Source organism: Laetiporus sulphureus (assembly GCF_001632365.1).
Source record: "Laetiporus sulphureus 93-53 unplaced genomic scaffold LAESUscaffold_35, whole genome shotgun sequence".
Classification (NCBI taxonomy): Eukaryota; Fungi; Basidiomycota; class Agaricomycetes; order Polyporales; family Laetiporaceae; genus Laetiporus; species Laetiporus sulphureus.
This window is the reverse complement of record NW_024468544.1, coordinates 107,014-126,956: the sequence shown is the minus strand read 5'-3', so window position 1 is coordinate 126,956 and position 19,943 is coordinate 107,014. Positions and strand designations below refer to the sequence as shown.

The 19,943-nt window shown below is 48.5% G+C and overlaps 9 protein-coding genes across 9 annotated transcripts; 4 read left to right on the top strand and 5 right to left on the bottom strand.

Annotated features, from left to right (window-relative positions):
* Positions 1-893: 893 nt before the first annotated feature.
* Positions 894-4,319, bottom strand: LAESUDRAFT_786379 (uncharacterized protein). Its single transcript, XM_040913889.1, has 6 exons — positions 4,262-4,319; positions 4,010-4,205; positions 2,315-3,957; positions 1,961-2,275; positions 1,749-1,855; positions 894-1,697 (listed from the first exon to the last, which is right to left on the bottom strand). Exons 3-6 carry the CDS (start codon positions 3,945-3,947, stop codon positions 1,200-1,202), a joined length of 2,553 nt encoding a protein of 850 aa, XP_040761796.1. The 5' UTR covers positions 3,948-3,957; positions 4,010-4,205; positions 4,262-4,319; the 3' UTR covers positions 894-1,199.
* Positions 4,320-6,338: 2,019 nt separating this feature from the next.
* LAESUDRAFT_316572 (uncharacterized protein) lies at positions 6,339-7,527 on the top strand. Its single transcript, XM_040901983.1, has 5 exons — positions 6,339-6,704; positions 6,753-6,860; positions 6,952-7,006; positions 7,068-7,200; positions 7,268-7,527. Exons 1-5 carry the CDS (start codon positions 6,586-6,588, stop codon positions 7,411-7,413), a joined length of 561 nt encoding a protein of 186 aa, XP_040761795.1. The 5' UTR covers positions 6,339-6,585; the 3' UTR covers positions 7,414-7,527.
* A 37-nt stretch (positions 7,528-7,564) lies between these two features.
* Positions 7,565-9,326, top strand: LAESUDRAFT_786355 (MFS general substrate transporter; the record flags this gene model as incomplete). Its single annotated transcript, XM_040913888.1, is given in 4 exon segments — positions 7,565-7,794; positions 8,031-8,214; positions 8,270-8,395; positions 8,408-9,326. 4 exon segments carry the CDS (start codon positions 7,565-7,567, stop codon positions 8,930-8,932), a joined length of 1,065 nt encoding a protein of 354 aa, XP_040761794.1. The 3' UTR covers positions 8,933-9,326.
* Positions 9,239-9,848, top strand: LAESUDRAFT_728543 (uncharacterized protein). Its single transcript, XM_040909458.1, has one exon. It carries the CDS (start codon positions 9,502-9,504, stop codon positions 9,793-9,795), a length of 294 nt encoding a protein of 97 aa, XP_040761793.1. The 5' UTR covers positions 9,239-9,501; the 3' UTR covers positions 9,796-9,848.
* Positions 9,849-10,478: 630 nt separating this feature from the next.
* On the bottom strand, positions 10,479-10,968 carry LAESUDRAFT_637273 (uncharacterized protein; the record flags this gene model as incomplete). The annotated part of the gene is made up of 2 exons (XM_040903466.1): positions 10,479-10,539; positions 10,604-10,968. Coding segments are annotated over 2 exons (426 nt in total), but the record flags the coding sequence as incomplete, so codon positions are not given.
* A 54-nt stretch (positions 10,969-11,022) lies between these two features.
* Positions 11,023-11,636, bottom strand: LAESUDRAFT_658596 (uncharacterized protein; the record flags this gene model as incomplete). Its single annotated transcript, XM_040904758.1, has 2 exons — positions 11,023-11,220; positions 11,274-11,636. Coding segments are annotated over 2 exons (561 nt in total), but the record flags the coding sequence as incomplete, so codon positions are not given.
* A 20-nt stretch (positions 11,637-11,656) lies between these two features.
* LAESUDRAFT_658444 (uncharacterized protein) lies at positions 11,657-12,287 on the bottom strand (the record flags this gene model as incomplete). Its single annotated transcript, XM_040904751.1, has 2 exons — positions 11,657-12,124; positions 12,183-12,287. Coding segments are annotated over 2 exons (573 nt in total), but the record flags the coding sequence as incomplete, so codon positions are not given.
* Positions 12,288-13,539: 1,252 nt separating this feature from the next.
* Positions 13,540-14,412, bottom strand: LAESUDRAFT_761398 (uncharacterized protein; the record flags this gene model as incomplete). Its single annotated transcript, XM_040912907.1, has 2 exons — positions 13,540-14,265; positions 14,317-14,412. 2 exons carry the CDS (start codon positions 14,410-14,412, stop codon positions 13,540-13,542), a joined length of 822 nt encoding a protein of 273 aa, XP_040761789.1.
* Positions 14,413-16,249: 1,837 nt separating this feature from the next.
* On the top strand, positions 16,250-16,474 carry LAESUDRAFT_658485 (uncharacterized protein; the record flags this gene model as incomplete). The annotated part of the gene is made up of 1 exon (XM_040904753.1): positions 16,250-16,474. One exon carries the CDS (start codon positions 16,250-16,252, stop codon positions 16,472-16,474), a length of 225 nt encoding a protein of 74 aa, XP_040761788.1.
* Positions 16,475-19,943: the final 3,469 nt, after the last annotated feature.

Below are 19,943 nucleotides of genomic sequence, written 5' to 3'. Positions count from 1 at the left end.
AGATATAGCAAGCCCTCATGCCCCAGCCCAGGCCTTCAGCCACCACAGTTCATGAGCACAAGGATCGCCGATCGCATCTTACACACACACACCCCCACACTCAAGCTTTCAACTATTTCTCAGTCAGAGATGTCCACATAGTCGAGTCTGACACTTACCGATCACAAGTTTTGGCAAAACTGACTCTGTTTCAAGCAAAACAGCTGAACGACTTACAGCCACCCATCACTGCATTATCATTTGAAATTTCCTGCAATCATAGCTCAAAGGGACCGTGAACAGATGAGCCCCAGTTCACCTTCCACCAATAGGGGTTGGTTAGGAGCACTGCTTATGGCCAGGACACAGTTGAGCATATCAACGTTGAGATGAACATAATGACAGCATATGTGGGTCAAATGAAAAAAGCACTCCAATGCAATGTATGCTGTAAGTATCATGATGCTCATGCAGCTTGGCAACTAGGGGAATGTGATTATGTGATTTTTCTCCCACATAGAGGGTGACGCTTCTGTTAATGCAGTGGCTTTGTGGAGGATAATAAAGATGCTGTCATCGCTGACACCAGGTAGCTTATCATTGTCAAGTAGTACTGTAATCATCAGTGGAATGCATAGTAGCAACACTGGTATAATGATATTCCACCAGTTTTTTCACCTTATTAATGGGAGCTGCATCTTTCAGTAGCAGCAGTAGAGTCTAGATTATGGATCCTGTTTTTAGTTCATTTTAGTGACATTTTATACTTACATTTTTTGTTTACATCACCCTTGATGTTATGTTTCTTGTCCTCCACACTATGCACACTCTGGCTTTTATAACACACATATTTGTACAGCAAATGACAAAAATATACATCAGAAAAGAACTACAACATTATATAGCCATGTTCACAAACCAAGGTGTATAAAAGGGAGCCACGAGTAAAATGAAATTTTAGGATTTTGTTGCAATTTCGCTACTGCATAGTGCAATGCCCTTGCAGCCTGCCTATAATCTGGTGGGCTATCATTAGAGAACAACTGGGAATAAACATCTTCTGCAACCTGAGGGGCAACATCATCCAAAATTGATCACATTGTTGCAATCACCCCACTATAGCCAATAAACAGCATTCCTGCAGCAAGATGGACAGCTTCATCTGCAAGTTTCTTGTCACCAGTTGCTGTCTGACAGGCTGACAGAAAGGCCAATCCTCCTCATGGATGTGTCACTCTGACAATGTCAGATAGCTTCAAGTGTTGGTTATTTGCAAGTTGTAGTCCACTATTAACTGGATTTTGGAGGTCTTGTATTCCATGACATGCAAAATGAGCCCAGCTGCACTTTTGTAGCTTGTCCAGTACATCATCTTTTCTTCCATCAGACTCCACAAGCAAGACTTGCATAGAGCTCAGCCTCTTAAGCCTTTCCTTTATCTTAGATATTTTCTTTTGTGTACCGGGAAGCTGAAAGAATTGACCATCTGAGCTTGGCTGAGCCACAGCCAGTAGATGATTATTTTGTGGGATGTTGTCTTCAGATGGTAAGATAAGTGCACTTAAAGTGGGAGTATATGATGATATGGCAAATTCTGAGAGCTTGATATTTGATTCAGCTGTTCCATATATGCCTGCAGCATGAATGGGAAGAAATGCCAGAGGGCCTGTGGGACACCAAAAAATTCGACTTAGATTAGAGCATGTTGAAGTTTGTTTCTAAATCAATCATCAGTGTCAAATAATGAAAGAAGTGAAATAAAGGCATACTTGATAATCAAGTCTATCCAAGACTGGTTTGACAATTTTGGACCATAGCTCAGAAAGTATACTTTCAAATGAAGAGTATGCTTCATCACCAGAAAATTCCATTTTTGCTGCCCTGTCATCTCTGTCAATGGTAGTAAAGATAGTGTGGCAAGGCTGATGAAGAGTTTCGCTGGGCATTGTGCTTAGAGTGATGTCATCTTGGTCAATAACACTTGAGATGATGCGGTCTTTATTTCTGAGCAATGAATTCAGTGATAGTTCAAGATTTTGTGCGATTTGATAGGTGAGACCATCAAGAGGAAGGTGGATCACATCTTTTGAGCCAAACACAATCATTAATGCATCACAATGCAACTGACTGCAGTTTAGGATGATCACTGGCCCAGAATGTGCACACTTCAAAAGCTGAGCCAGCTTTTTTGGCATCAAAAATTGTTCAAATCCTGGCATGGACCGAATTTCAGCCAGCAAAAGTTCCCATTCATGTGCAAGTGCATGGTGCTGTTGAGCTTCTTTCTCCAAAGTCCCTTGTACTGCTTTCTCTTGTACTGCTTCCTTCATGTCACTTTTATAGCTTGCTTGTTCTAGCTGCTTTGAGATCTGAGAAATTTTATTTGCAAGTGTTGGATGCTTAGCCTGCAGATCATCAAAGGGAGTACGAAGCTGCAATTGCTGTTCCCAGACAATTGAACGCCCTTGCTCAAGCCATTCAACAGCAGTACCATAGTGTCCACACTGAATGGCTATTGCAGCAACATCTCTAGCAAGACTTGCTGCACGAATTAGTGCACCATAGCGATCTGAAAAAGGCAATCCAAGCCATGCCAAGTTTGGAAGCAAAGTCAATGTGACATTACAGGCCTGAAGAAGGGATGAATCTTGCAACGCATGAGCACATTTAATCCAGTTTTGACCAGCATGAAATCTGGTAGAAAAGGGGCGAGTGGATGACTTAGCAGCTAATGAATATTGAAGCATTGCCTTTTCAAGTGCAGAGTGATCATCAAGATGTTTAAAGTGTTTCAATAGGGAGTTTCCAAGATTGTTGAGCTCATCAGGCTTGTGTGCATGATCATCCGGTGTTAGCTGCACTGCTTTTTGCTGCATAGCAATCGCCTGTTCAACATCTGCAAGGTTACCAAGATGTTCAAAGCGGCTCAAAAAGGAGTTTCCAAGATTGTTAAGCCAGTCAGGCTTGTGTGGATGATCATCTCTGATCAGGTGCACTGCTTTTTGCTGCACAGCAATCGCCTGTTCAACATCTGCAAGGTTACCAAGATGTTTAAAGCGGCTCAAGAAGGAGATTCCAAGATTGTTGAGCTGACCAGACTTGTGTGCATGATCATCTGGTGTCAGATGCATTGCTTTTTGCTGCATAGCAATTGCCTGTTCAACATCTGCAAGATTACCAAGACGTTCAAAGCGCCTCCAGAAGGATTGTCCAAGATTGCTAAGCCACTCAGGCTTGGGTGCATGATTATCTCTGGTTAGGTGGATTGCTTTTTGCTGCACAGCAATCGCCTGTTCAACATCTGCAAGGTTATCAAGATGTTCAAAGTGGCTCAAGAAGGAGTTTCCAAGATTGCTAAGCCAGTCAGGCTTGTTTACATGATCATCTAGTGTCAGCTGCACTGCTTCTTGCTGCGCAGCAATGGCCTGGTCAACATCTGCAAGGTTACCAAGATGTTTAAAGCAGCTCAAGAAGGAGTTTCCAAGATTGCTAAGCCAGTCAGGCTTGTTTGCATGATTATCTGGTGTTAGCTGCACTGCTTTTTGCTGCACAGCAATGGCCAGGTTCACATCTGCAAGGTTTTGAAGATGCCTAAAGCGCCTTGAGAAGAAGTTTTCAAGGTCATTCAGCATCTCAGGATCATTTGATGTCAGCTGCACTGCTCCAGCAATGGCTTGATCAAGATATGTAAGATCCCTAGTATGTTGAAATTGCCTATGTAAGGCATCTGCTAGCATGCCCCAATATGCCCATTTGTGTTTATGATCATCAGGAACTAGCTGCAATGCCATTCCTAGTATCATTATCATCTTGTTTAGTTCACTCACAAGGTGTGATTTGTGATAACATTTCAGAAGTTCCTGAGAAAGATGTGCCAGGATTTGCATGAAAAACTCTGAAATGTTGCCTTGAATTTGAACTAAATCTGCATCAATATTAGCGATCAATGACACTGTATTGAGGCTCATGTGGTGCAATCTGTGTTTTGATTAATAATGTGATCCTTGCATGTCAAAAACTTCACACATACTGCAGTGCTTCTTTATTCTCCCTGCTGTCATGCAGCACAAGTTTGATGATATTGTGCAGCAGTTTTCTTGATTACATAGCGTGAGCAAAGCAGCAATAGCACTTCAATGCTAAATATAATATACCCAGCATTTGTATTCTTCAAAATAACACATGTTCTCAATAGCCTCAAAGAAAATCCAGATTGAAATTTCGCTCTGCTCAAGATTGTCAATGCATGGCATGATAATATGATAAAGTCAGTGCTACATACAAAAATTGGACTGCTTCTGCCAGCAGAAGACCACTTGGGCCTGCAGCAGTTGATGAACTTGGGTTTGATATTCTTGACAGATACATGACAAAGTGTAAGACTAGACACAAAGGAAAGCTCACTGCGCTGGCATATTCAGAATCTGAGGGTCTGAAGAAGATAGGGTTGGCTGTGAGCCCTCCATAGGTTGCATGATTGAGATTCTGTGGTATCATAGATTCATTGAATTACTGGAATAAGTTGAATGGAGGAAATATGTATCTTACTCAGGTACAGTCAAGTCAGAATGCTCTGAGGCGGGCACAGTCAGAGGACTGGATAGCTCAGAGTCGATGTTTCTCGGAGTTGTATCCATAGTTCGAGTTCTCAGTGATCACAGAGTGTAGCAGAAGTGTAGCTTTGATGAAGTGTCCGAATGCAGGGGATGTGAGAGGACGGGGATGAGAGGAAAGGGAAAGGGATGTGAGGTTCGCGAGGCTAAGTATATGTGGGTGGCCTATGCACAGCTCGCAAGCGCATGTTTGATGGGCAGGATCATATGTACTAGTAAATAGTATCGGACCGCTGAGCGCTGAAAGCGCTGAACGAGGACGCGGACGCTCGTCAAGATGCTCGCACTTTTTCCCTTCCAATCTGTGCAACATGGCGGTTTGTGTCTCATCTCGCGCACTGTTACGTGCGAGGATGGGACTTATGTTCGCACCTGTAGAAGGTGAATATCACCTGCGCAGAATTGAATGACGCACCCAGTGGCGCTTGATTCTGTTCCTCGAGCGGTCGGCGGCCAAGGAAGAATGGAGATGCACGCACAGCTTCTGTACTCGTATTGAATACCGACCGAAATCTGTCATGAACGTGTCTACCACGCATTCGACACACTGCCATTCTGCATCTATTCAGCACTGCTTCGCGATACGGATGGCCGCTCGCGTTCTCGTCAAGGAAGATACTCGTCTGGACACTTGGCCATATACACCAACTAGTGCACTCGTACCGCAGCAGATTCTCGACCCATGCCGGCGGTTGCCCGCATTCAATGCTGCATTCACCGAGCAGCGCCGCGCGCTGCCATTATCCTGCCCTGTCTTCAGCATGCTCGTCCCGACTTTCTCAGCTTCTCCCTCTTGTGTGTATCTATCAGGCTTTTCACACCTGCGGCGCCCAGAGCTTCTTATAGTATCGACACAAAATTCTTGAGTAGGGAGCGACGTTTCCACAAGTAAAAGGCTCAGGCATCATCTCGGCGCTAGGCGAGACAAAGGCCAACCACGCAATCTGAGGAGGAGCGCATCTGTTCGGCATCTACGATGATCATCGCCGCCTCGTCGGTGCCCCCAGTCGAACGTTGTCGCATTGCGCATCCCGGGCGTCATCTTATTCGTTGTAAAGCACTTTGGCATGGGCATCATCCTGGCGACCGCTTTTGTGCACCTCCTCCACTGGGACGCGTTCGAGGCATCGATGAGCCGGAGGTGCAGGAGAGATATGGCGTGTCAAAGTGGGCGGGAATCATCGCGTAAGTTATTTTTGTCCTCCCTGTAATCACGATGTACCGATACCATTCACTGCACAGGCTGAGCTGCCATTCCTTATCCGAGTCTTTCTCGTCGAATGTACGTTCCCAACCTGCACCTTTCATCTCCATTTTCCTCGCTAACGTCGTTCCTATCGATGTATAGATATCGCTAACTCATACGTTGACCGCCTCCAGTCGTATTCCTCTGCGCGACCCTCGCCATGCTCTATGCCCTCGCTGTCTTCCGCATCCTCACCCGCCATCTCTCCAGCCCAACTCCCTGAGCCTTCGATTGGGACTCCGAACCTTATGAAGGGACGAGAAGAGCACGAAGGCAAAGCGAGCAACCTTCAGGTGACGCGAGCGCGAGAGGTTGACGAGGACGAGGATAGGGAGGTGGAGGTAGATGAGGTCACGCCCCTCGTTATGTCTTCCCGCAATCCTGCACTGTCCAACGCGAACGGCCGCCTACGCCCGGTCGCGCACGCACACACATTTCCGCGTTCGACGCCCCCAGGCGTTGACCACCGAGCCGAATAGTCCAGGAGATGAGACCTTCAAGGGCGGGCACCATCGGCACGAACAGCGCGGGTTCCATGCGGCATAGGGGCTGGCTTGGGCTCGGTGGGGACGACGCAGGTTCAGCATCAAGCTCCAATGACTGCAGAGTGACAATTAGAGATGGAAAGGGTAGGGAGGGCCGCGCATCGTTCGGCGCGAGCGTTATGCGGGAGCATGAGCGTCGGCGTGTGCACGGGCATAAAGTGAACCATATGCATGCTCACGGGCACTTGCATATGGTTGGCATATGGTCATGGAATCGTGGGGCGGGGACCGGGGCATTCATGAGCATGAGAATGGGGGCGAAGAGGCTGACAGCGGGCATGGAGGCAAGGACGCGGCTCAGAGACAGGTCGGACGGCGGAGGCAGGTGGTCGGCGTCTTGGTGCGTCGTCCTTCTCATCCCGTCCGAAGCGCTCAAGTTGACGTCGCATTCGCGGCGGCAGATGCGCGAGATGGGCATCATGCTGCACTCGCTCGTCATCGGGTTCACACTCGCGATCACCTCGGGCCCCGAATTCAGTGCGTGCCCCGTTTACCGTCTTCCCTCCGACATGTCGAGCTGATCAGCCCTCGCTCAACGTCTCTGGTCACTGCGATCATGTTCCACCAGCTATTTGAAGGCCTGTCGTTCGGAATCCGGATCGCGACGCTACCCGCGGAGGATCGTAAGTGTGTCTCCTCGGCTTTATTCTGGGTCTCACTGATGATCTTTGTTTGGGCGGGCAGAGAAGCAACATGAGCAAACGCGCTGGCGAGAACGGGTTGCTCAAGCCTGTGCTCGCACTTATGTTCGCGGTGACGACGCCCGTTGGGATCGCCATTGGGCTGGCGGTGTTCGGGCCCGGCGAAAGCGAAGGAGGTGCGTGCCCATGTCTCGTTGTCTCCTTGGTCTCGACCTGATTCTTCATTCTACACTCCAATCAAAGTGATCCTGCTCATGAGCGTGATGTCCGCGCTTTCGGCGGGGATGCTCATATACGCGGCATGCATCGAGATGCTTGGGGAGACTTTGTGCTCGACCCACATTTGTTCTGCTCCATCGTCGGCCGGTGGGCTCTCGCGCTGCGGATGATTTTCATGATCTCCTTCGTGGTATGCGTCTGCTTTCAAGTGGCTGCGCGCTCTCGTGAAGTACCGCGTCAATCCTAGTCTCGGTTCCTCGGTGGTACCTCTGCGGCACTGTCCAATAGCGGGTGAGTAGCTATGATTGCCGATAGTCCACAATGATTCTCATCACTATCAGCGCGTTGGTGTCCGATATCTGGGATGCAGGAAACCGTGGAGAGGCTCTGGCTTTCTTCGCTCTCGCACCGTTCACAGGCCTCACTCTCGGACCGATCGTCTCTGGCTTCATGAGCGTTCAGGGGGTCTCCTGGCGATGGCTCTACTGGTTGCTGATGTTCTTTGCTGGTATCTGTCTGATTCTGATCTCGTCCACGCTGCCGGAAGCCTTGTTGTATGTCCTCATCACGTTCCTGAAGTACCGTCACTGATTTGTGACTGCGTAGGCCGATCCTCACACCGCAGGCATGAAAGCATTTGCGATCGTTCGTTTTTGACACTAAATTGTAATTAACTGCCTTTTTGGGATGTAAAGTTGCCTAATTAGGGCATAGTGTTGCATAGGTCACACTTTAGAACACGTTTTCAGAGCATTTGCAACAGGAATGAATGCCTTCATGCCTGCAGTGTCATGCATCTCATGGCGCGGAAGGCGGAGAGATCGCGCAAGGAGACGGGGAATGATCGGTACTGGGCTGCGATGGCGAAGCAGAAGAAGTCGATCGGGCAGCACCTCAAACACGTTCTCGCAAGGCCGTTCATCGCTCTTTTCCGAGAACCTATGTTGATGGCCACCACCTTGTGCATGAGCGTAAGTGCTTGTTTCCTTCCATCCTCTGTTGCGTGGCGGCTCACGTGTCGCGCAGTTCGTGTACGGTTGCATGGACCTCTTGTTCGAGGCCTATTCCGTCGTCTTTTTGGAGGGGCACAACCTCAGCATGGGCCTCTTCGGTCTGACGTTCCTGCCAATCTTCCTGGGCGGCTGCACAGACGTGTTCACGTAGTACCCGCTCATCTTCAACACGCGGTACGTGCGCTCGCAGAAAAAGCACGCACCGCACCCCGTGCCGCCCGAGAAACGGCTCGAGGTCGCGATGTTTGCCGCGCGGATGTTCATGGCCTCGTTCTTCTGGTTCGGCTGGACGTCGTACCCGAGCATCTCGCTCTGGACGGTGCTCATCGCGGGCTATCCGCTCGGATGGAGCATCGTCTGGATTTTTCTTGCGTTGTTCAACTACGTGGCCGACGCGTACCTCTTCGTCGCAGCATCCGCGCTCGCTTCGCTTACCGTCGTGCGGTCGTGCTTCGGCGCCGGCTTCCCGATGTTCGCTACGCAGATGTTTGAGCGGCTCAACTCGCGCTGGGCGTCGACTCTTCTTGGATTCATCGTGCTGCTCATGGCGCCCATCCCGTTCGTGCTGTTCAAGTATGGGCCTATTATCAGGAAGAAGTCAAAGTACGCGCCGACGAAGCCGATGCCAGTGCCCGTCAAGGAGATGACACAGGCGGACCCCGCCAACCACGCGTGAATGGCTCTGTCTGTCCCCTCATCTATCATTCATCACTCTCCGGTCGGGCTGTCGCACGCCACACTCTTCGTCACCCTTTTCCGCCGGTTTCCCCATCACTACCACTACAACGCATATGCATCATTTCTGGCCACGAACTCACGATATCGTTTTCCTTGCATCTGCATTTCTTTAACACATTCTGCGACCCCTGCTGTTGTTTCCCCAGGCTGCGGTCGCACCGCTCGGTGCTGGGTTGTCTTTTCTTTTTGGATAGGCGGGCGCCTACGATGACGTTACGATCGCTACACTCATCACGATTCGCACTAACATGTCATCTATATCTGGAGGTTGGAGGTTGGACGTTATAACAGCATATAATAGATGTCATTTGCGTTGATTGGCACTAGACATGTACTCGCGGTGAACCTTCGGAGCCTTGGGTGGCCATTTCTTCTGGACGTGAGGGACACGTCAAGGTCCTGAATTTCATAAAGCATGTCCATCATTGTCCAGAGAGGTTCGGCGAGACTAATCCAAGGCACATACAGCCAGCAGAACAGCAGACACGCTCAGTCACGTGCTGGAGTATGTATGCGCGTTCTGACGCGTCTGGTCACACATGCGTCACTCCTGGCATTCCACCGGGCCCGTCTCCACCATACGGTATAGCAGGATTCGTTTTCGACTGTCCGCTTCTACTCCAACGCCGCACAGATGATCCTGCTACGCCGTCTCTGTGTAGGACGTCTGTCGGCCGTGCTGCTCTGTCAGATCGAAAGGGGGACGGGGAAGAGATGCGAGCGGCATATGACGAGGTAGTGACGGCTGGGATATGGATATTGCCGCGCCATAGATGTCGAGCTGCATGTATTTACGAGTGAACGACAGGAGGCGAAAAGGGACGTGGTACCAGTGCACCTGGTGTTATGTGACTACTTAGCAGCTGCACGTGCACTCCCAAGCCTTAGCAGAGATCACGCGATTGCTTACATCAGCAAAAAGTCCGGAGCCCGATCTGGGCAGACATGATAGATAATAGTGCCTTTGTATTGCAGTAGAATATATTTTCAGACATTTGCCCATGTCGTCTGCTGGCCACTGGTCTGATCACCACTGGCCAGTTACACATTTATCTGGCACTCAACTGACTTGATCTGACAGGTATGCACAGATATAGTCAGACATGAGGATGGTGATTCAGGCAGGCTAACAGAATATTATGAATTGAGTGTACATAAATCTTTGTATGAATTAGCACAGTCACAGAACCTCGGCACGTCTACAAAGTCACAAAAGGAACACCTGCATCCTCGTCTTCTTCACTCGACATATCATCTCTGCTGCCATCGTCCCCTTCCGCTACTCCATCATCGGCTTCATTCTCCTCATCGACAACATAGCCGTAATCATATTCCTCGTCCTCCATGTTCTGACTTTGCTCACCGTCGTTGAATGTCATGCTGCTGTCTTCATCATGCTGCCCCTCATTTACTATATCCTCATCTGAACGGTCTCCATCCTGTGGTATCCCAGCATGGTCAGATTCTGCAGGCATTCGCACAACTGTACCCTTGTGTCCCACACCACCTCCGAGATATCTCATGAACATATCTCTGTCGACAAACCTGAGTCGGGTGAGACATGTCACTCATATAATTATATGAACAATTTAGAACAGTTACGACTCACATGTTCACGTAGTAGAATTGATAATCCAGATCATTGTCGTCAGGTTGTCTTGCACATATTGATGGCGGCAGCAAATCTGGCGTGCGTCTGTGCGCAAATGCTGGAATGAGGTGTGCTCCCCGTATGACATCCGCCGGGTTGAGAAATCCAAAGGCATTTGGATCATCACTGTCGACAAAGCCGATACGATGCAGCTGCTCTTTGTCGAATCTGCCAGGTGCTGCAATGTCACGCCCATACCAACGAACCCATAGAACGTCCAGTTTCTGGGGTTCGTCAGATGTTCGATACGGTCCCAAGTGCTGCACATTAACATGGAATATCCTGATGACCCACGCGTACCAATACGGATGCTCATTTGCAGCGGAAAAGAATAGATCGTCTTCTTTGTGGGCTGCGACCATGATATTGCAATGTGTTCATGGATTAACTGAATTTTGTGTGCGGCGCAGATCATAAGTTGTATAGTTGAGCTGCAAAACCGAGTGAAAATACATCCTGTTTTTCTCGAAGACCACTGTACAGTGATCAGACTCCGAGAAGCCCCTTTCATCACCGTCATATCCACGACAGCATAGGCGACCAAGAATGTGATCTTTCAGAAGTGGCAGAAAGTTCTACGTCAAGAATCAGAGTTAAAATCATGTAAAAGACAATCAGAATAGCGTACCTTACAAGCAGGATCATCCTTATTCACTCGAAGCCAGGTTGTGATATCTTGAAAGTTTTTCTGCAAGTGGGAGATGTGATACCTTGCCTCTGGAGATGTAGGTTCAAGTGTCTCGTCCTCAGATCCTACGTTGACCCTTGCACCATGCAGATTCGAAGAAGTTGCTTCTTCATGCGCATGAGCAAATCGATGTTTGTCACGCTTCGTGGCATTTTTCATCTCATGGTGACGTCTTTCTTCATCACGTCGCTTCATCTTCTGTATAGTCACTGTGTGATGTTGATGCCCAGCAATCTTCCCTTCATGTTTGTTCTTATTCGTCCTACGATAATCAGCCTTGACGGTTCGATGTTCCTCTTCACCCTTAATAGATGAATGAATTTTTATGTTAGTATTTTTGTGCTAGCATCATTGAGCGCAGTATAACTTACGATCTGCATTGTGTAGTTGTCTGTTGTGCCATAGCGCATAATTGTGGTTGCATAGTCGCCAAGCGCATGCCACTTGTACATCTCAAGATTGAGCTTCTTTAGCTTCGGACCTTTCTGAATGCTTGCGGCGCTATCCATCTGTGATGCCCTTTTGTTCACCTGCATTGCAGCTTCTCTACGTCCTCTTGCAGCTTCTTCTCTTGGAAGTTCAACCGTGTGATATGCTTCACAAGTCATCTTACAAAATTTGTGCACAAGTTTGCCGAGTTGTTTGGTCGACAAGCGAAAGGTCTTCAATGTCTCGTCTGTATGCAGTCGCAGCTTCGCAAAGGCTTGCCACATCACCAGTTTGAAGACTAAATCAAGAACGATTTTGTTGTGAGAAGCCGGCAAAAGCCCCTCAATGACAGGAGCAATACACTGAAAAGGCGAAAATTGAGCATTTTGATTATTGCGCAAATTGTTAATTTGCACGCACCTGTAATATATCTTCATAATCACGCACGGCCAGTTGTTTCAATCCAGATACATCGTTGCAGAATCGCCGAATTGTATCGCGCCCAAACGTAGGAACTTTACGAAATCTACAAATGTCATAAAAATCTTAACAACAAATTTGGGGGGGGTAGCAGTGTATTGTGCCCACCTTTTATTAAACCTTTGAATAGCATTATGACCCAACGCATAGAGAATGTGCAGAAGATGGGTCACAATTGCTTTCCAAACACCGAGCTCGAACTCATGCATCTGATCAACGACAAACATTGAGTAAAAGTTGAAGCCAAATGGTGAAAGACGAATGGAAAAGGCACTCTGAATATTTATTATCAATATTGTGGCACCTGCAAATATATTAAAATAATTGGACGCACTCTAGTTGGTACCAAAGATCGGCTGTCTAGAACACGGGTGATGCGCTTGCTGCTAGGAGCGTAACCCTTCTCGAATACCCAGTGTCGCATCCTTGAGATATCATATTGCACAGGATGATCATCTGTGCGTAGTTTGGTACGCCGAAGCATGTCGGCATGAGATCCCATGTTAGAGATGTCGGTCTTCTTTGTGAGGCAACGTGGGCATGAGCACTGTGCTAGATAGCGCACGCAAGTGAGGAGAACTCTGACGAGAATATTAGCATAGGAAGGATACAAATGCAAACAATTCTGTACATACTTCTCAGGATAATCGGCAGAGTAAGTGAAAAACCTAGGAAACATTCACCGCAGCACTCCGTCTCCGCATTGGATCAACATTCCATGTTCGTAAGCATGCATGAAGTCCAGATTGAGTGCGAGCAGCCATATTGCATGAAATAGTTCACGCTTGCAGAACCGGAGAATGTCTGCGCTAGCGGGTTCACCATATGTTTCTTCATACCAGTCTTGAAAATTATCGGGTAACTTGAAAGATAGAAATCAGGGAGCTTTCAAAAGACATGAATTAATGATACGTACTTTAGGAATATATGCGAAATGGCGGCATGCCCCAGACCGCCATCGTGCACGCGTGTACTTCGATTGAAAGCCAAATGAGATGTAAATGAGCCACAATGATGCCATTCTGAAGTTGGCTAAATGTGTAGAATCTGACCAGAGCATGATAGGAGCAATGGCAACTTCAATATCATCAGAGTTGCCAGATGTTTTTGCTTCAGCACGAAGTTTTGCGTCTTCTTCGAGGAAGACGTCTGAATTATAAAGCTCACTATAGATGCGAATATCCTCAGTCGATCCTGTGTCATCATCTGTCTGCTGCCAGAATTGTTGAAAGGGCTGCCAGTGATAGATCTTTGCATCTGGATCCTCGCAAACCTCCCGAATGATATCAACCAGCCGTCACATGTGAATGTCTCCCACTTCAAAGGTAGGAGCATCGTCTTCGAAGGTTTTCGTCTTCTCTTTAGGTATAGGAATTTTTACTGAGCACTGTCGCCAGCCTTCAGGGTGAGAGAAAAGACTTTCATCATCTGCAGAGTCTAGACGGGGTAGCTGAGTCGTAGTACGCCATTGCGACATCAATACTGAGGGATCGAAGTCATCCGCGCGTATAACCTCATTCACAAGTCGATCTATCTCAGCAAGAGACTTGTTATGTGGCCCTGTAGTGCTCCACATAACAATACGAGCAGTATTAGCATTGTCGAACAGGTGATACCAATGCCTCGCTTTCTCCTTTCCCTTCGCCTTCTTGAGACTCGGAGAGTCACAAAAGTCGTCAAGAGAAGTGGTATCGGTTGGAGGGTTGGAGGGAGGTGAGGAATAACGATGGAACACACCAAACTCATTCGGTGTGGTGTCGTATGTTCGCACGTTTTCAACCGATGGCTGAGATTCATCAGGAACCTCTTCACAGGAGATGGTGTGAGATCTTGTAGGACGATTTATGAGAGGCCTGGGTATGTGTGCTGGAAGGCCACGAGTAGATGACGGCAGAAAGTCTTGGAGTGCGCGAGGTGCACGTCTTTGACGGCCACTGCGGCTGAGAGACGGTGCAGGTTCTGGTGTTGCTACCCTCCCTGTGGATGACCCCTGCATGAACTCAGGTGCAGGCTCATTATTCAACTGATGCTGCAATCATTGACTGTGCACGCGCTCAGACATACCATGACTTACCTCGTCATCCCGGAACTCATTCTGATCCCCCAGATCTTTGCTAGCCACTCCATCCCTCTCAGCCCTTGGAACCTTTGCAGCCCTAGCATTTTGCATGTTTGCCGCACGCTTCTTGACAGATGATATGGTTGCTGCCTTGACAGATGAGCATAGGCTATAGTGTATAGTGAGATCTCGAGCATCTTTGCAGGCTTTTTTGCAAGAAAAGCAGGTATAGGAAGGCATAATAATGAGTAGTGAGATATACAGGACAATAGAGTCAGTCAACAGGCACATCGAGAGACAACAGCATGGATGGTGTTGCGCGAGCGCAACTCGCGCACAAAGGCATGTCGGTCATGTGACCGCATAAAGTTGCTCAGCCTGAAAACTGGCCTCATCTCAGTCTATCTCATCTCTCATCTCGGACATCATCTCGGGCCAACTCTAACTTTCATCTCGGACCAACTCTAAATCTTGGAACGCACATGGCAAAGGTACGTCGTCTCGGCACCTAGGTCATAGACTTACATCTTTGCAAAGCCATCCGCAACAAAGTCAGCGGCGTGAGCGAAGCATTCTGTCAAGTCGCAAAAAGCCAATCCACCGAAATCATTGATGAAGAAACAGCCCGCAGGTGATGGCGTCACGAGCACACGACCTAAAAAGAAGGCGGCAACTGTCATTTTCAGTGAAGATGAGGACTCAGGCAGCGAGAGACCGCAACGCCAATGGTGAGTTTCGTCTTTATCATTTTTATATGTGGATGATCTGGATGGCGCTTCGGATGATACAAGCAAAGAGCAAGAGATTGAAGTTGAAGATGCAGAGGTCGAAGAGGATGACGATGACGATGATGAAGACGACGACGACGATGAAGACGACAACGATGACAAGACATACAAGTCGATTATCACTCAAATGCACCTACGCAAAGTCGGAAAGTAAGTGGTAGACATATTCGCGTTCACTACTAATGCGTGTGCATACCAGGGGCCACTTGGAAGCTTGGTGCAGAGCGGCGCGCTTCATTCCAAAGATTATGGGACTCTTCGTGGACATCCTGATGGTCTTGCAGGTCGGTATAGCATGCCATGGCATTGCAGAGGAGTTGTGGGATCTCGATGATTGGCCAGATGTGTGAGTAAATCATTATTTCTGATTTTTTATGCACATATATGCACTGTTTATTGTTATATAGTGACCAGGAGAAGGCTTCCGAGTTAATGAAGCAGTTTCGCGCTCTTCTGAAGATCATCCCAGGCCTGTCAAAGCTGCTTCCCAGCCTCAACGATGATCCAGACAGCCTCATCTACCTCGCGAACTTTGTACGTCACATTTGTCATTTTGCTCATATTTATAATGGTTATCGGTTTTTGGCGATCTGGCAAGCTCTCTCAGAAAGCTCGTTCAGCACGCACTGATGACCTAAGCAATATTAAGCGCAATATACTCAAGTTTGTGCCACCGATAAAGGGCATTCCGACAATCGATGTCGACCACCCCAAGGAGCAGCGAGGATTTCATCACTTCGCAACTGTGCGCCTCCTTTGTCTTGGTCGAATGAGAGATAAGTTCGATGAGGACCCTGGAAGGTACGTAATCGTAATTCCTTTCAAGTTTGCATTAATTTGTGTTAATGTATTCCAGATTTTGCGAAAACGTTATGCATGGCAACATCTGCATCAAAGCGTCCGACTTGCCGTCGATGATATATCCTGAAAAGGGGTACAACGCTGATGCCATCGATGAGAATGCCCTTAAGAGTGATCTGCTGGCTTCCGTAAGTGTCGCATTCACCACCTACTTTGTAACTATTAACGCTGATGGTCCAGTGCTTTCAAGTGCTGTTTACTGGTCCAAGCAGCGGCAAACGTCCCGTCAATGCATCTGGTTCCAACAAGAAAAAGGGCAGCGGTCGCAATCCAATTGCGGTCACTTATCGCATGAAAGAATGCAACAAATATCATGTTGCGTATGTGGCTACATTGGTACGTTATCTACAATCATTCGTTTAGATTGCTTATCGTTGGTGCAGGCACATTTCGCACTGAACTCTCAGCGTGAATGGGCTGAATCCGACGGGGATTTTGATTATGAAGAATACTATAACTACATCCTCGCCCTCTTCGACGACAAGGAGTGGTGCGAGGCTACTTTGGATTGGTACAATGGGTGAGCGTCATGCCTCATATGTATCTGGTTAGTATGCTAATCCTACAAATCTTCGTACTTATAGCGAGGTCTTCGGAAGTAGTTGTCACAAACGTCACGCCAACAGCATGTATGCACAAGATGACGGACCATCGTCAATGGACCTCCTCGCACAGCAGCGTGCTGCCAGAAAAGCACGCACACAAATGCTTATCTCACCGCAGTCGAGCGACAGCTCTATACCAGAGAATATAGTCCAGGATTACATAGAGATGGCCGATGGAATCTTGGACCAACCTGGACCTGAGGTAATGGGGGAGATGAGTGATCAAGATGCGGAGGGAGAGGATGAGGATGTGGAGGAAGAGGATGAAGATCCGAAGGAGAAGGTGCAGCTTTGCTGCCTTAGACATGGTGCAAACTAAATTATGGTGCGTGAAATGCTCCAGTACTATGCCTCCGCAAACGTTGCTGATCGTCATCGCTTAGTCTCCAAGAACTCTGGCTGGACATTGCGCGGAGGTGTGTTTTCATTGTCAGTCAACTATACCAAGCTGCGTACTTGTGTCTCTTAGTATTATATAGAGTCGTCATCCTTCGCTTTTACTCGCTTTGCATCCATATGCTTTTGACCTTCCTTTATCCATGCTGCATAGTTAAGCCTAGATTGTCATCATTCTTCGCTTTTCGTCGCTCTGTGTCCACTCGCTTTCGGCCATGGTTTATTATATACTCTTGTCGGACAGTAGGTTTACGAGTAATCCATGTCAATAAAATGATATTCTGGTGTGTCTATAAACCAGTGGGTCTGATAATATGTAATCTGCCTGGACAATCTATTATCGGACCTCTCTGATGTTCATCTGAGGCCACAGCCAATTATCTGGACAGATGATCATTTCCTGCATTATCTGTAGATTTTCTGAGCACATGGTAAAAGGCAGGCTGGTCAACTCACTGGTGGGTGGCTGATCTGGAACGGTGGGGTTAGTCAGTCATTTAGAGGTCGCTGATCTGGACGAACAATACGTCACCTGGAAGGTTTGACAGTCAGTCACAGATCACGCACGTTGGAGATAGTTCGTACCAGATATGATTCCGGACTTTTTGCTGATGTATCAGCCTTGAAATGACTGCACGAGTTCTGGGCAGCGGTCGTCCAGATCATGCTCTTGCTGGCATGTGGATGTTATTTTTTGGATGCGCTACTTCTGATTGCTTCAATGGCTTCATGCATGTATGTGTCACAACTTGGGCTATTCGGAGCATGACGTCTCTCGAAGGTGCTTGTCGCTGTCAGTCTCGTGCACATGAGGATCCTCTCGCCGTCGAATGTGCTGACCCTTTTCCCCCCGACCCTGCACTCAGTCCGCCCGCATGCTTGGGTTCATTGGCCCAGCACTCTTCTCTCTCGCTGACGGTTTCATGCGGCCTGCGTATTGCCCATTACTTGCAGCATCTGGACTTGATCGAACTCTGAGTGTACTAGTTCTAATAGCCTAGTCGTTGAATGCCTTGGCTCAGCACCTAGATTGTCGAATGCATCCAATCAGTTTGCACTGACTGTTCGGATGCACTCCCTTGGTTGCTTCACTACTTCCTCTGTGCACAACGTGTCAGTCGTTCTCTCGGTCGGTGACACACATAGAACGAGCTTCTCACCGTCTGATTTACTTTCCAAGCTATATGGCCTGCTTGTCGCCCGACTGAGCCTCTGAGGGACGAACCCGGGACTTATCAAACTCAGAGGATACTTATCCTGGCTGTCATCGATCTGTCAAACGTCTCTGCCATGCATCAACAAGCTATTGGAATTACCCACGAGAATCTCACTGGACATTCATTAGGATATTCAGGAGAAGAAGAGGCGACCAGTATGGATATGCTCAGCGCTGCTGGCCACAACTCCGGCAATTACAGTCGATTCGATTGGTACCCGAAATATCCCTCCAGTTATGTAAGCAAATCTGTCCTAGGTGACCGGTGTGGTCCTCACTGTCCCCGTCCTCCCCCTTCAACATCTATTCCAAGTCGCCCCCCATCCCCTTCCTTCACCGCTCATCTCTCAAACAATTGAGGGTATGCTATCTAATTGGACCTGTAGCAGAAAAATACCGTGCGACACTGGTATGTCTCAATACATTTTATGAGCATCACTGTCTCAGCTGACCGTATTTATTACAGGGCCGACTTCGGACCGTATCTGCCCCACAGCCATCTCACATTCCATGACATTAATCTATACGTCCCGTCCTCATGCCTATGGCTGGCCTCTCTGATGGCTAGAGAGAGGGACTGCCTTCGACGGCTCGAGCGACTATCCAACTCAGTCATCCGGTGCCTGGACGGTGTCAGGCGAAGCGATCTTAGTGACGCAATGGGTGCACACGCGTGTGTGGCTCATGTTTGCTGTCTTCCTTGTCTCTCTTTTCGGTGCGTATAGCCTTCATTCAGTTTTTTACACAGAGTTGTTGACTAGACTCCCTGGCAGCATCATGCTTTCCTGCTCTCTCGCGCCGCATCCCCGGCATCCGCATCCCGGGCGTCGTCTTCTTCGTTGGAAAGCACTTTGGCACAGGCATCATTCTGGCGACTGCCTTTGTGCACCTCCTTCAGGACGCGTTCTAGGCCTTGATGAGCCCCGAGGTGCAGGAGAGGTATGGCATGTCAAAGTGGGTAGGGATGATTGTGTAAGTTTTATCTGTCTTCTCTGTTCATGATGTATCGATACGACTATCTGCACAGGCTGAGTTCCCTACTCCTTATCTTTCTCGTCGAATGTACGTTCCCAACCTGCTCCTTCTGCCTTCATCCTCCTCATTAACGTCTTGTCTATTATTGCAGATATCGCTACCTCGTACGTCGACCACCTCCAGTCGTATGCCTCTGCGCCTCCTTCACCATGCTCTACGCCCTCACTCTCTCCTGCATCCTCACCTACCATCTCTCCAACCCAGCTCCCCGAGCGTTTGAATGGGACGCCAAACGATCAGCAGGGACGAAAAGAAGACGAAGAGGATGAGGAAGGCGGAGCGAGCCACCTTTCCGGTGTACCTCTCGCGCTCGCGTCACCCGAGTCTGAGCAAGAGGTGGACGAGGACAAGGATAGGGAGGCGGAGGTAGATGAGGCCACACCCCTCGTTGTATCCTCCCGAAATCCTGCACCACCCATCAAGTACGGCACCAACGCGAACGGCCGCCCATGCCCGGTCGGGTACGCACATACATTCCCGCGTTCGACGCATCCCCCGCATCCCCCGGCAATGACCATCGAGCTGAATCATCCAGGAGATGAGATTTTTATGGGTGGGCACCATCGGCACGAAAAGCACAGGTCTCATGCGGAGCACCATGCGTGTTCCAAGGGAGGATGGAGAGGCTGGTTTGGGCTCGGCGGGGATGACGCAGGTTTAGAGTCAGGGTCCAGTGACTGTAGGGTGGCAAATGGAAATGGAAAGAGTAGAGAGAGCCGCACGTCGTCCGGTGCGAGCGCT